Raw genomic sequence first — 14,730 nt, 5'->3', positions numbered from 1 at the left:
GCACTTAAACCTCGCTGCTCTAGCCTTTTTCAAATGGGGTTTGAAGCCCTTGAAAATGACACTTGTCACTAACGTGGGCTTCACTGAAGCACTTCAGGTGCTTCAGGATGAGGTTTACTGATTGGCATGGGCTTTGAATATGTGCTGCAAGACTTAAAGCCTGGGAAGTGAGGCACCATTTCAGTATGGAGCCTAGTACTGAAAGAAACAAAACAGTCCCAAAGAACACAAAAACAGAAACCTAACACTAACATACTTGAGAAACTATCGAACAACTAACAATAATTAACTGCAACTATTTACAACAAGTGAGGGAAGCACTTGAGTTAACAAGTCTGAGATCTCTCGGACAATCCTTACTGGCAGTAACAAGGAAGTGACTGGGCTCAGCGGTGGCTCTGCCTTCTTATACCAGCATACAGTGGTGTGCAGCTGTCAAGGTTCCTTCCCCACCCTGAACTCTAGGGTACAGATGTGGGGACCTGCATGAAAACCTCCTAAGCTTATTTTTACCAGCTTAGGTTAAAACTTCACCAAGGTACTAACTATTTTCCTTTTTCCGTTGGACTTTATTGCTGCCACCACCAAACATCTAACAGATATATAACCGGGAAAGAGCCCGCTTGGAAACGTCTTTCCCCCCAAAACCTACACCCCCTTTCCTGGGGAAGGCTTGATAAAAATCCTCACCAATTTGCATAGGTGAACACAGACCCAAACCCTTGGATCTTAAGAACAATGAAAAAGCAATCAGGTTCTTAAAAGAAGAATTTTAATAGAAGAAAAAGTAAAAGAGTCACCTCTGTAAAATCAGGATGGTAAATACCTTACAGGGTAATTAGATTCAAAACAGAGAATCCCTCTAGGCAAAACCTTAAGTTACAAAAAGACACAAAAACAGGAATATCCATTCCATTCAGCACAGCTTATTTTCTCAGCCATTTAAACGAACAGAATCTAACGCATATCTAGCTAGATTACTTACTAAGTTCTAAGACTCCATTCCTTTCTGTTCCCAGCAAAAGCATCAACACAGAGAGAGCCTTTGTTTCTCCCCCCCCCCTCCAGCTTTGAAAATATCTTGTCTCCTCATTGGTCATTTTGGTCAGGTGCCAGTGAGGTTATCGTAGCTTCTTAACCCTTTACAGGTGAAAGGGTTTTTCCTCTGGCCAGGAAGGATTTTAAAGGTGTTTACCCTTCCCTTTATATTTATGACAGCAGCAGTGGGGGAACTTGAGCCATCTTGACCGGTACCATTGAGGGGAAAACATCTCCAACACCTGTTCATGAGGAGTGCACACACCTACAGTGGAACAGACATGCACAAACACTCAAAGACGAACAAGACCTTGACATGAGGATTGAGCCTTCCAATCATAACTGAAAGGTACTGTTAACCTTGTATTCCTAACAAGACTATAAGGAAAACAGACTTATTCTTATGTTTAAATGAGTTTATACTGTAAAAAATAAAAATCAATGTAGATTCAAGTTACTTACTGGCATCCTCTCACTAACACCACCTATCTTAAAGTTCATTGTAGATCTCACAGTCTGGGCACCGTAATACTTGTCATTTGGGACCTTTAGTTCACCAAAGGTATCATATTCTATTCTAAAAGAGTCTTGATTGGCCTGAGGAGGGAAAAAAATACAGGTAAGCAAATTTATTTAGAAAGAAAGTAAATACCTAGTAAAACGAAACAAGGTAACCCCATAAATGGGGGGGGGGGGGGACTACAGACACATACAGATGGCCATGAAATATTTTTTAACATTGCCTCCCAGGGGTTTCCATTTTATTAACATTTTTCTTGTTTTGAAGCACTCTTTACTGCACTAGAGAAGAGTCACAAGTGTTAATATGGTTAATACATAATTCAATATTGGATCACTGTCAACCAGTAGTAAGTGGTTTGAGAGAGACAAGTCCTCTCCTGCCTTTTGTATGGAATAATTCATCCTTATGAAGCATCCAGTTTCTTTCAGACAATAACACATCTGCTTCTTGTCAACAAATTACCAGTTCACCTCACAAAGCATAATCACCTATCTTGCTGGCTTCAATTAAAAAAAGCAGAAAGTACAAAATCCAGATCTCTGTGTATGTGACATGTATTTAGAGAAAACTCAGTCTAAAAAATAGGATTGCTCTGGGACAAGAGGGTCCATTTTTATTGAAGCCCTAAGACAGGCATGTTATTATTGTTAACAATAATAGTTGTACAGTAAGAGGAAAATGTCCATAACAAAGTTTTCATACAACATTCAATGAATATAATATGCTTCTGTTACAATATTTTATGTAGCCAGGAGCAAATACATTTTAGCTGACCTATTTGTATATTGAAGAGTTAAAGTTTTGGTTTTTTTTTTTTTTTTAGAACGTTCAATTTTGGGGAGATGACCAAAACCATATGGGATTCCACCAGGTAAAGCAGGGCACAATTTGCCTCCTTTGGCTCAGCTAGGAACAGCAGTAATGTTCTCTGAAGGAAGCACCATCCATCCTCTTCAATCAATAATGCCTGACTTCTTCTTTGGCCGTAGAGGAGAAAAAGGAATCCTTTATTGAGGAAAATGTAAAAGAGGACTCATGCTTCTTACTTTATGTATAAACTAGTTCCTCTGTTTTCTTTATCTTACTCTAGTTGCCTAAATCATTTACATACATGCTTGATCTATCATCTGCTGAACATTTTCTATATTTAGTCTTACTACAGCCAACGCTTCACTTGGACAGTGACCAAACTCATCCTCTGTATTGATACACATGCCAGGCATGGCTATTCAATTCAGCTCTGAAGTATCTCTAACTGGTATTTAGTTCCATAAATACCCAGGTATGCTATTTGGGCACCTAACTGAAGCAGCCAAATTTGAAACTTTGTCCCTACGAGAAAATTGATGGAAATGAATATAGATCTAATACTGAAACCACCACTATACCAACAGCTAGTCACCAGAAACAGATATACTCAAAGATGTAAATTCATTTAAACTAAATGACCTTTTAGATAAATAAAGAACTGCAAGTTCCACTGGGGCAGAACCTATTTCTCAAAACTTGCAAAGTTCCAGTGTCAACAACGGGGAAAGTTAAAATTAACAACTAAGACTGACCACAACCAACAGGCCACTGACCTATGAACCATCACTGATATCAGATGCACATTTCACAAATAAAAATGTGTTTTTTATGAAATCATAACTGAAGGAGCAAGTTCTTTGACTTAAGTGTCATCCAGTGTTTAACTCTATCATTTTTGACAAACAGCCTCCAACAATTCAAAGACTAATTTTATCATGTGTTCCAAAATATAAGTATCATCATAACCAGACTATTGGTCTATCAAGTCAGTACTCTATATATCCAGCAGATGCTTCAGACAGGCAAAAAGCCCCATTTTGCGCACTCATTTATGCAAATCTGTAAGAGGTGGGGTACAGAATTTCTTCCTGAGTTAATCTGGATTAACCTAATGTTTGTATAACTACAAATGGTATCACCTAAAGCAATGCAAATGTTTTTAAGAAGTCCACTGTGTGACTGCACCCTGTCTCACTGAATTTCACAGGCTACATACACATGGTGTATAAAACATATTTATATATATTTCATTCATTCAGTATTTAGTTTATCCTTCTGCATGCTACTATTTAGAACTTCAGGTCCTGATCCCACTCCCAACTATATCTTTTCTGACAGTTCTTCAGTGGCATAAGGGAGCCAAACAGCCTTCTGTGTTAGGGTATAACAAAAGCATGGCTGGGGTGATTTGTTTCAGGATGGATAAAAATTAATTACCGTATATACTCGTTCATTAGCCCGTTCATTTATAAGCCGACCCCCCAAAATGGATAGATAAAAATAATAAAAACTGTATGACCCTTTCATAAGCCGACCCTATATTTCAGCGGTTGGCAAACTTTGGCTCCCGGCCCGTCAGGGTAAGCTGCTGGCAGGTCAGGATGTTTTGTTTACATGGAGCGTCTACAGGCATGGAGCCTGCCTGCAGATGCTCCAGGTAAACAAAATGACAATGTATTAGATATTCAATTCAATGATTTCATAGAGTTTAAAATCATCAAATTTTGATGTAGACCCATTTATAAGCTGACCCCCGCTCTTTGATGCGTCACTTTTTTACCAAAAATATTCGGCGTATGAACGAGTAGATTCGTTAAATTTTTAAAAAATTAGAAATGCTATTTTTACTTATTTAAATAAATTAAATATGTTATTAAAAATAAACCTATTTGAAACTAAATTTGAAATTATGACCAACATATATTAAGGTTTAAACTTACTATATTAAAATCAATTAAATAAAAATACTCAAGCAGTACATTTGATGTCAAGTATTAAAGAATATCAAATCAACAAACTGGTGGAAGTCACTGGCTAAGCATGTAAAACCAAAGTTTGCTGAAATGCTAAACCAGCTTTTGACAGCAAATAGCCTCCTCTGCAGGTAAAGACAGAATACTTTCTTCATTTCAGTTTATTCAGCTAGTTTAGTTCAATTACTAGTTCATTCAAAATTGAGAAACTGATGGGGAGTTGAAAAAGCAGAAAAACTGCTTTCCTCTTCCAATCTATGAATAAAAATGAGGTTTGAAAGAATGTGATCTACTACTTCTAAAATCCTGAAGGACACGATGCACAGGAAAAAAAAAAAAAAAAAATCAACTGACTACAGTTAATACTTCATATGTTTAATAAATCAGTTAATTTTAAATGTAAGACATGTTTTGCTAAGAAAAAGTGTTTATACATCCAGCACATTTAAGGTAGTTTTAGTTAACTACCAACGCATTTTTTTGAATACTGTTTGCGTATTCTTAGTCGATTTCCAATTTCCATCCAAATGCAGCTTTACACAAATCACAAGAAAAATAATCTAGTAAATAAGAAATGAATCATTCACCATTTTCTAAGATAATACAAATATAAAAATTAAGAATCTGAATACACGTGTGAAGCTATATAATTACTTATCTAAAAGTGTCTTAATTCCTTTAAGAAAAATAACTAAAAAGTGCAAACATAAAACAAGATTAAAATCCATTATTTAAATCAAGATTTTCTGCTTGCTGATTTAGGCCTTGTCTGAACTACAAAATTAAGTTGATTTAAGTTAGGTCAATGTACAGGCACCACAGTAATTACTGCAGTGGTTCATGTTCACACTATGCCACCTTAAGTGTGTGGGGCATTGTGAGGCACTGACAGCTGTAGCCCCTTCCCACCCCACACAGGGATCCCAGACCACAGGAGATGTAAGAAACAGAGTGTCTACACAGACATCTGCGTCACCCTAATTACATCGATCTAAGCAGGGTGGATAAAAATAATTGATTTAAAAAAAGAAGATTTTTTTCACTTAAATCAGATTTTTTTTGATAAAATGCTTTTTGAGGGAAAAAACCTATCCAAAAATAGTTTAAATTAAGATACATTACACAGTAGCTCAAAGATATCTCATCATGGAATAGGGAATATAAATTCTAATTCTATAGTATGAGGCAATATATTCACGTCATGTTTAAGAAAAGTTTTGTAAATGAGTTCCAACAGTACATGGATTAGGGACCCAATCTTATGGGGTTCCAGGGGCTTCTGTATAGATTATTTAGGTTAATCTTTCTATCTAATCTGTGTACACAAAGTGAATCCCTTACCTCTCTAAAAGTGCAAAGTTTCGAAAAGTTCAATGAACAGAAGATTGTTGGGGGCAGAATAGATCTGGACAAGGAGAAGAAGTCTGGAGATAAATGTGAGAAGGGAAGGACAGGCAGTAGAAACAGAAGTGAAACTGTTTCAGCAGCATATTCCAGAAGTCTTGAGGTCTTTCTGAGTGTAGCCTTCAATGATTTGAGATCTACCATACCATTCTCTCACTAGAAGGGAAAATCTATAATTGCAGCAGGCCGTAAGAGACCCAGTTTGGGAATATTTTAATGAAGTTCCTCTTCCAGTGGGTAAAACAAGCATGAGTGCAAAATACAAACAGTGCAACAAAGGAATACAAAGCCCGGTTGCCCGAATGAAACAACATAATGAGAAGTGTTCCTTCTCAGGAGGAAGCTGCGTTGAAGATGATGAAAGGAACATGTCTGAACATGCAGGATCTTCAGGTTGGTAAACTTTTTTTATTTCACACTTCTTTCTTAAGCACAGCCTGTCTTCCTTCTGGACTATTCTTGAATTCTCATGTTTGAGCAAAAAATATAGTAGTTACTCTATAGTACTATCATTTTAGATGCAGTTGTGATAAAAATAAATAACTGAATTAGGCAGATCTTCCTTTTACAATTTCACCTTTAAAGTAGTACTGAGTGTCAGTGAATGCAATGAGTAATACTAAATGAGCAGTATGGTAAGAATTAAATAACTGCATTGACTTATTTTGTTTAAGAGAATCCAACCTCAACATATAGGATTCTGAAGACTATCCACCTTCAAGGTCACCATCATTTTCTATAGTTTCAGAGTTATCTGCCAATGACAGCGTTTCAGTCACATCATGTATGTCACACAGCCACAGTATATCACCTGTAGCAAAAAGAAAAAAAAATCTCCATCATCTAGAAACAACCATAGATAAGTCTGTGATAAGAACCAGGAGATTACAAAAAGAGGTAACTGATGAAAGAACTGCCCAGTTTGGTTTATGCAACAAACTCTCTTTTCCATATGATCGAGAACCCACACTTCACTAACATGGTTCAGTCAGTAAGACCAGGATACAGTCCACCCAACAGTGCCTGTGACATCTGCTAATTGCTGGATAAGTGTATGAAAGAGAAATTGAGCAGTGCACAAAAGGTCTAGAGAGTGAAATTGTTAACTTGAGTCCTGATGGGTGGAACAATGTCCACAACGGTCCTGTTGTATATGCTTGTGTGACAACAGAAGGAGGGAATGTCTTTCTTACAGAAACAATTGATACATCAGGAAATGCACACACAGCAGAATACTTACAAGAAGTAGCAGTAAAAGCTAACACAAACTGAAAAAAAATTCAAATGTCTAGTACGCAGCTTGGTCACAGACAATGCTGCAAATGTATCCAAGATAAGAAGAAATTATTTAGAAGAGAGTCCCAACCTAATAATATCTGGTTGCAGTGCTCATTCGATGCACCTCCTAGCCAAAGACTTCAGTGTTCCAGAAAGAAGGGCTAAGGTTGTTGCTGAAATTGCAAAATACTTCTGTAACAACCACTTTGTAGCAGCCGCTCTGAAAAAAGTGGGAGGAACCAAGCTAACTCTCCCTCAAGACGTGCGATGGAGCTCAGTAGTGGACTGTTTTGAGCACTATAGCAAGAACTGGCCTAATCTGATGATAGTTTGTGAACAAAATCGTGAAAAAATAGATGGCACTGTCACAGCCAAAGTTCTCAACACTGGGCTTAAGAGAAACGTCGAACACATGCTGAGTACTCTGAAGCCTATTTCTGTAGCCTTGAACAAAATGCAGGGAAATAGCTGTTTTATTGCCGACGCCATTGAAATTTGGAAGGAACTGAGTGAGACCTTAAAAAGAGAAATATGCAATGATGGAGTTAAATTACAAGCATTACAAAAACGAATGGGACGAGTACTATCTCCAGCTCATTTTCTTGCAAATATTCTCGATACGTGGTACCAGGGTCAAACCTTGACTGCTGAAGAAGAGGAGTTGACTATGACAGGAACATCCAGCAATTATCCCTCCATCATGCCAACTATAATAAACTTCTGAGCTAAGGGTGAACCATTCAAGAAATATATGTTTGCTGATGATGTTTTAAAGAAAGTCACACCATTGAACTGGTGGAAGTCACTTAAGGACTTGGATTCAGAGACTGAAGTGATAATCTCACTTTTAACAGCAGTAGCTTCTTCTGCCGTGGTAGAAAGAATATTTTCTTCCTTTGGACTAATTCATTCCAAATGGAGAAATTGTTTAGGACCTGAAAAAGCAGCAAAGCTTGTTTTTCTTTTCCAGATTATGAACAAACAGGAAAATGAAGGTGAAGACGACTGAGTTAGCTGCAGAAGCCAATATTTAAAGTTTCTCATGTTGACCTGGCTGACAGTCCATTTTTTTAAAAAAAAAATTTCATTTAACTATTTTAGTTAAAAACAATTTTAACAAAAACCTGATTTTAAAAAACTTGAATGTTTAACTAAATTCAAAAATTCGTATGCTTGTTTTGTTAAAATATTATATGTTTGCTGTTGAAAAAAAATCCAGAATACATAATGTTGTTGTTTTACTTAGATAAAACAATTTAAGTGTCTGTCTGGTGATGTTCTCCTTCTAATACAGCATGGCAAGAAAATCCTCCAATTATTAATGATTAACCTGTTGAACTGGAGATAGTTCACCTCCCAATTACTTCATAAATATCTGCTTCAATTACCTTTGGTAAATGAAATAACCAATCATTCATTTTCCGATATAGCTGTAAAACTAACCTGAAAAGTTTTCAAAATAAATCACTTTAAAATGTACAGTGTGTACCTTCTAAAAATGAAACATACATCTTGTGAAGTTGTGAAGAATATGTATTAAGATTGTAACAACCAAAAAGAATGCACTTTTATGTAGAAATCCATGATTAAATCAAATCCACACTGGATCTAAGAGCTACACCTCTCGCAGAAGTGGAGTTATTAGGTCAGTGTAGTGGGTGACTTACATCGGTGGGAGCAACGTTGTAGTGTAGATACTTACAGAGTTAGGTAGACATAAGATGCTTGTACTTAACTCTGTAGTGTAGACCAAGCCTTGCTCAGGATTAAAATCAGTCCTACTCCAGCTTTTCTGTGTCACGGAGGTTTAAACCTGCTGCGTTATGCCTCCTACAAGGCACAGCTCAGAATTGACATTCTCTACCCTATAAAATAAAGCCCAGCTTGTCAAAGTCCTACTCACATGTCCTCTGGCCAAAAACACAGTTTAGAGCTTAAGTAATCTAAGCAAACATAACTGTACTTTTACCTCTTAGCTAGTGACTAACTATTTTGATGTTAAAACTTATTGCACCATAATGCAATGGAGAACTCAAAAGGGTAGGACAATCGCAATAACGCCTACTGTGAAAAATTCTACTCGTTTCAACAAGCAGCAGTTTTTTGAAAGAAATCTTTCTACCTCATTTCATTTATGCTGCATTTGTGCAGCAAAGCACAATAAAAACTGCTCTTCTGACACAGAAAAGGTTTCAAAGTTTTAGTTTTATATGTTGCTTCATTATAACTATCAGGTTGCAACTTTTGAAAGTCTGGAAACCAGAAAGGTATATTTTGTAGCACTCAACTGAGGAGAGAAGGAATGCTGCATTTCCCGCCTCAGTTTAAAATATATCACTTTAAATGATGTGCAGTTTAGCTCTATGGTAGCAAAACAGCAGAAAGTCATGGCAGGGTGTAGGTATATTGGTGTATTTGGCTACATGTCTTCAGACACCAGGAAAAGTGCACATCTCGAAGTGGTTTGTATCTGCTCATTGATTTTTCATTCCTCCCCTCCCATGCCCCCACACCCCCCCAAAAAAAATTTTTTACAAAGTGCAGTTTGTTTGCAATGTATCCTTCCAGCGTAAGAAGTAGCTCCCAATAATGAAAAAAATAGGGAACCATTATATATACCTTTTCTCTTCTGTCCTAAATAACAAGTGACAGTTTGGAGAATTAAGAATATTTAAATGTCATTAGTTCCACTTATGCCCCTGAAGCTTTTTCCATACTTTTTTTTGTCAATTAAGTTAGCAAAGGTGATTTATGAGAAGTTATCCATCTTTGATACAACCTGTTTGAGAGTTTAAAGACATTTTCTGCTCCTTAAGTTTTACTTCACATCTTTATCATTTTGCAGTGTAAGGAAGGAATCAAGAACTGGATGATTATTACTGCCTTCAGGTGACTAAACAAAGTGCTCCTTGTGAAAACCCTTCAGTTATGATTGAAGAAGTGTGCTCTTTCAGAAGACCTATGCTACAAGAAATGTTTGGGTAAAAAACAAACCAAAACAAAGGTTTCAGAGTGATTGCCGCGTTAGTCTGTATCAGCAAAAACAACAAAGCTTTCCATTCACACTCAGAAGCCTGTTTGAGCTCCTTCTCCACTTTTACTTTTTGTGAGGAAGTTATTTTGTAACTTCCTGCTTAGTTATCAGAAAATTAAACGACATCCAAACTCTTAGATTTTACTGTATTCTCATTAACATAGTTTTATCCTCTACCAAAAAGGGTCAGCAAGCTATATGGGTTTTCACGGTACTTCCATTCCTCAGGCAGCTAGGCAGCAAAAAACAAAGGAGAAAAAGTAGTTTTGGAAAAGGCAGAAGTGAATATTGATTACAGAATTAACTGGTTTTACAGCTAGAACCTGTATGCGTTTTGGGGGTTTTTTTTAGTTACTTCAAACCAGAGGTTATGACAAACAGTTTATTTTAACTACACTAGTCCTTTTTTGCTCTTACCCAAGAAACAACACAGGAACAGGGATAAACTTAAGTTTTAAATTGAGGGATGAGGTCCCAGGCGTACCCTGTTGTGAGCTGGAGCACAGATGTGACAACAGTAAGGTCCAATCAGAATGCAGCTTTGGACAACTGGTGTCTCCCACTCACTGTTTAATAAGAGTTTAAATACTGTCAGTCAACTATATCATGAATGACATTAAAAGCTTGTCTTACAGTACAAGTCATATGTTTGTCTGGCACAGCTCAGAGGATGCATGTTACTTATTAGATCTTATTAACTCAAAAAAACATGCTAGGAAAATATGGAGGGATACACAAACAAAATTATCAGAGTGATAATAGGCCAGTGGCTTATTAGTTACATGTCTGTTTGTTTTAAGTTAAAGATTAAATTCCAATTCCCCCACAGTCCAGAATATTGTCATTTGGTTTGTTAATTTGGAAGTTTGCTCCTTTGTACTCCATTAGACTGTAAAAACACAGAATCAACATTTTAAAAAGCCTGTTTTAGGAAAAATGTCCTATCCTAACCTCCCACTTTTTCCTGGAAGCTTTTGACAATTTTATGAAGATCTGGAAAGTGACATTACAGGAAGCTGAAACCAGAGGTGCAGGAGAGAATTCTAATGGACAGGTTTACAAACCCGTATTCACTGTATTTTCCACTGAATGCATCGGATGAAGTGAGCTGTAGCTCACGAAAGCTTATGCTCAAATAAATTGGTTAGTCTCTAAGGTACCACTAATACTCCTTTTCTTTTTGCAAATACAAACTAACACGGCTGCTACTCCGAAACCCGGATTTTCACAGTTTGTGTGTTTTTAGACTGCAGCATAGCCCTCATTTACTGCAAATGACTGTGCATAGACCATCGGTTTGGGGTGAGCATTGCAGTTCAAAGGGTTTTCAGTGGCCGAAGGTGCCCCATCCCCAGAAAGAGCTATTAAAGACATTAGCGCATTTTCCATCCACGCCTATCTTCACAGCGACCGGCTTCTCCCAGCCATGTCCCGGGGCCAGATGAAAGGGCCGGAACCAGCGAAAGCGGTGCAAGACCTATGCGCGCACCAGGCCCACCCAGCCGAGCTATTTCGGGTCCCGCGTCCTCCTCGGCAGTGATGGGACGCGGGCGCGGCTCGGGCCACCCACCACCGCGGGGTCCCGGCACTTCAGGGCGAGGCTCCGCCAGCGGCAGCCGAGCTCTCCCAAGCCCGGTGTGTCGGACCCGGCGGGACTCGAGCTCAGCGGGGGCGGAGGGGTTAATAGGCCCAGGGTCAAACTCGGGTCCCCCAGACCCGCCCCGCGCGGTAGACCGATGCTCGGGGGGGGGGGGGGGGGGGGCTGCTCGACCGTGGCCCCACTGCCCCGGGGCACCCGCTCGCCAGGCCGGAGCGCGTCCCCTCATCTCGACACCCGCACAGCCCGGGAGGCGAGGGGCGGCTGGCGGTAGCGATTAGAGGTCACCGCCCCTCCCCCCTGTGCCCGGCGCGAGACCCGGACACGTCCTCACCATCCCGGCGGCGCGCGGCGGCAGCACCCGCTGCTGAGGCTGGCACAGGAGAGCGGCGCCCGGCGGCAGCTGGAGCGCGAGGAGCCCCCGCGTGCTGCCTAGGCGCTGAAGGGGCCGGAGTGAGCGGTACATGGCGAGCGGGAGCACGGAAGCCGTGACAAGGGGGCTGGGAAAGGGGCGGGGCACAGCTACTTTCTGACAGCGAGTGCCATGGGAAAGGAAGGCCCGCCTCTACGCGGACCTATCAACAGCTGGGAGCGGGCACCAGGAGGCGGGCTCAACCACGCGGAAGCCAATTGCCAAGCTAGGACAAGGGCAACAAGGGGTGGGGCCGGTTCCAGTTCCCCCCTTCTCCGCGGCAGCTCTCGGAGGGCTACTACGCATGTCTGAGGAAAGCTGAGCATGCGCAGCGCTGGCGACAGGCGTGGAGGAGCGGCGCGAGGGCGGTATGCGCGGGCCCGGGCAGGGCGTAAGGGACCGAGCGCTTGACGATACCCCTGAGTGATGAGGCTCCGGAGAACTAGGACTCTTTCGCCTCATCAAATAATGGCGCCTCCGCGCAGGCCACCCCTGAGCAGCGCCGGGGCCAGTTGAGGCGGGTCGCGGTGAGGTGGCGCCCGCGGCCCTTACAGCGGTCACCAGGGCTCCGCTTGGGGCCTCGGGCCGGTCGCAGCTGCCGCCGCAGCCTCCGCTTCCACTCATCGAGCGAGCGGGGAGAAGGGGCGGCCTGGGGCCGCTGTTGCCGGAAAACAGCCTCTGCCTTGGGAGCCCCCGCCCGGGAGAGTTGCTTTGAGCGGGCGGCAGGTGGGAGCTGCCCGGCCAGACTGGTGTAAACGTCAGCACGGACCGAACTGCTGCACCGCTCCCGGGATCGGAGATCCGGACCCCGCCGCCTGGCTCTGCCGGACACACCCCTGTGTTGGGGCCGGGACCGGCGGGGCTAGATCGCGACTTCCCGCTTTCTCTCCAGTGAAGACGCCGCGTCCCATGGCCAACAAGCGCTACTGAGGATTAATTTTAGGGCGCTCAGAGAACAAATGATAAATCCTTTCTTGATCCTTTGAACACTTCCATCATCTCCTGCCTTATCCTGGTAACGCACCTAGAAGAAGCTGTCTTTCTTCTCAGTCGTGCCTTGTCCTATACATGGCCTTGCTTTATTGACATTTGTTTTTACCCAGGGTGTACTTGCCCCTTCCTTTAAACATTAACCTCATTTCATGACCACTCATTAAATCTTAGTCCTGTCAATACACAGACCCGCTGCCAAGGCGTCCATGTGCCAGAAATATTTGTCCACCATGTGCACATATAACCTAGTAACTCAAGATAGTTCATTTCATGAGCGGCAATGAGAAGTGAAGCACATCTGAATAGACAGCATGTCAGCCACTATAAGGGAACCAGTGAGGGCTAGACAACAGGCAAAACCTCTATTAAGTAGAAAAAAACCATCTATCTCATGTTTAAGATTGGGCTTTGAGTAAAAGACAGTTAACCTCTGCAAGTGAAAGAAGGCTTTGGTCCTTCCTTTTTCTTAAAAGTTTTTAAGTTATGATGAATCATCCCTTCTTTCAAGCAACATATTTCCATGTTGATCATAGTAAAAATCAATTTAAAAAAAATGGAAGTGCTTGTAACACATGATACTAGAATAATTTGATATGTACTGATAAGGACAGATGGCTGAATATAAATTAAGAGGAGGCAGGGCTCTTGAGGGTTTACCAAGTTCTCAGTTGTAGCAAAAATTTTGCTAATATTCCTGAAAATAATCTATTTCATAACTTATAACCTGTTTAGGGGGTGGGGGCAGAGGGTTGGGATCAGGACAGTCTGAGCCTGGGTGGTGGGGCTCCAACTGGTCCCTTTATCCCCACCTCCCAGGTGTGCACAGCCCTCCTGCATGAGCCCCAGCCACCGCAGGCTGACAGCCGTGCCACCCTTGAGAGGCCCACCCCATAGTTTTGAAAACTGCTGATCAAGAGTAAAGGTGTGTTTCATAACTCAATTTTAGAGGATTACATATACTGCACTTCAGTCCTTTTGTCAGTAAACAGAAAAGAAATTATTCATGCAAATACAGAATACATAACAGTATTTAATTACAATATTCATGTTTGTCATCCCCATCCAGATTAGCAGACAAGATGTTTTTGTGTACTAAGGAAATTCTGTAGTGTTTTTTTTTCATTTTATATTGTTAACATAAAGCATGGTATATGTTTTGTAGCAATGTTAAGCTATAAAGAACCCTGTTCTATAAATCTAATCCTTTGTTTATTTCTTGGTAGGGAGGAAGCAAAAAGTCCTTTTCTAGGGAATTCAGTCTAATTTATCCATCCTCATAGATATATACCCCATAGGAATATTCCGTAAATCTTTACTTTTTCCAGTGGTTTTGACTTGATTAAGAATATGTTCAGCTTATTCAGTCTACCTCTGAGTGGAGAATATTTGCTCAAAGGAAACAATTTGCATTGTAGTAAAATAATCAGGTTTCTTCAAATAAAAATAAAAAAGCCCTACTGTGCACTAACGAAGCATAATAGATGCTTTAAATCATAGGTTTAGAAATTCAAAGTTACAGTTCCCATAACTATAACAAATAAATAATGTGTAACAGGGCAAAGTTACTGTCCTAGAACCTTAACTTTAAATCTCACCCCAATCATGAAATGCAAGGCTCAAGCAGCACATTACAGTAGCCCCTTATTTGAAATAAATTTAATGCATTTA

At 40.6% G+C, this 14,730-nt stretch overlaps 1 protein-coding gene and 1 long non-coding RNA gene across 3 annotated transcripts in view; one reads left to right on the top strand and one right to left on the bottom strand.

The window, feature by feature from the left end:
• Positions 1–3,734, top strand: part of LOC119565344 — a 40,985-nt gene extending 37,251 nt beyond the window's left edge. The window contains exons 2-3 of the long non-coding RNA XR_005223929.2: positions 1,219–1,387; positions 2,385–3,734. This is a non-coding gene — a long non-coding RNA (uncharacterized LOC119565344). The remainder of the gene's footprint in view (positions 1–1,218; positions 1,388–2,384) is intronic.
• Positions 1–14,646, bottom strand: part of FH (fumarate hydratase) — a 49,049-nt gene extending 34,403 nt beyond the window's left edge. Inside the window, exons 1-2 of one of the 2 annotated variants that reach the window (XM_037889885.2) lie at positions 11,992–14,646; positions 1,501–1,635 (exon numbers count right to left, since the gene is read on the bottom strand). In XM_037889885.2, coding sequence (XP_037745813.1) covers positions 1,501–1,635; positions 11,992–12,123 — 267 coding nt within the window. In that variant the 5' untranslated portion in view covers positions 12,124–14,646. Of the gene's footprint in view, positions 1–1,500; positions 1,636–6,442; positions 6,502–11,991 lie in introns of those variants that run through there. The other variant, XM_037889886.2, reaches the window with a different exon arrangement.
• Positions 14,647–14,730: the final 84 nt, after the last annotated feature.

Source organism: Chelonia mydas, chromosome 2 (assembly GCF_015237465.2).
Source record: "Chelonia mydas isolate rCheMyd1 chromosome 2, rCheMyd1.pri.v2, whole genome shotgun sequence".
Taxonomy (NCBI): Eukaryota; Metazoa; Chordata; order Testudines; family Cheloniidae; genus Chelonia; species Chelonia mydas.
This window is presented reverse-complemented; position numbering and strand designations above follow the sequence as displayed.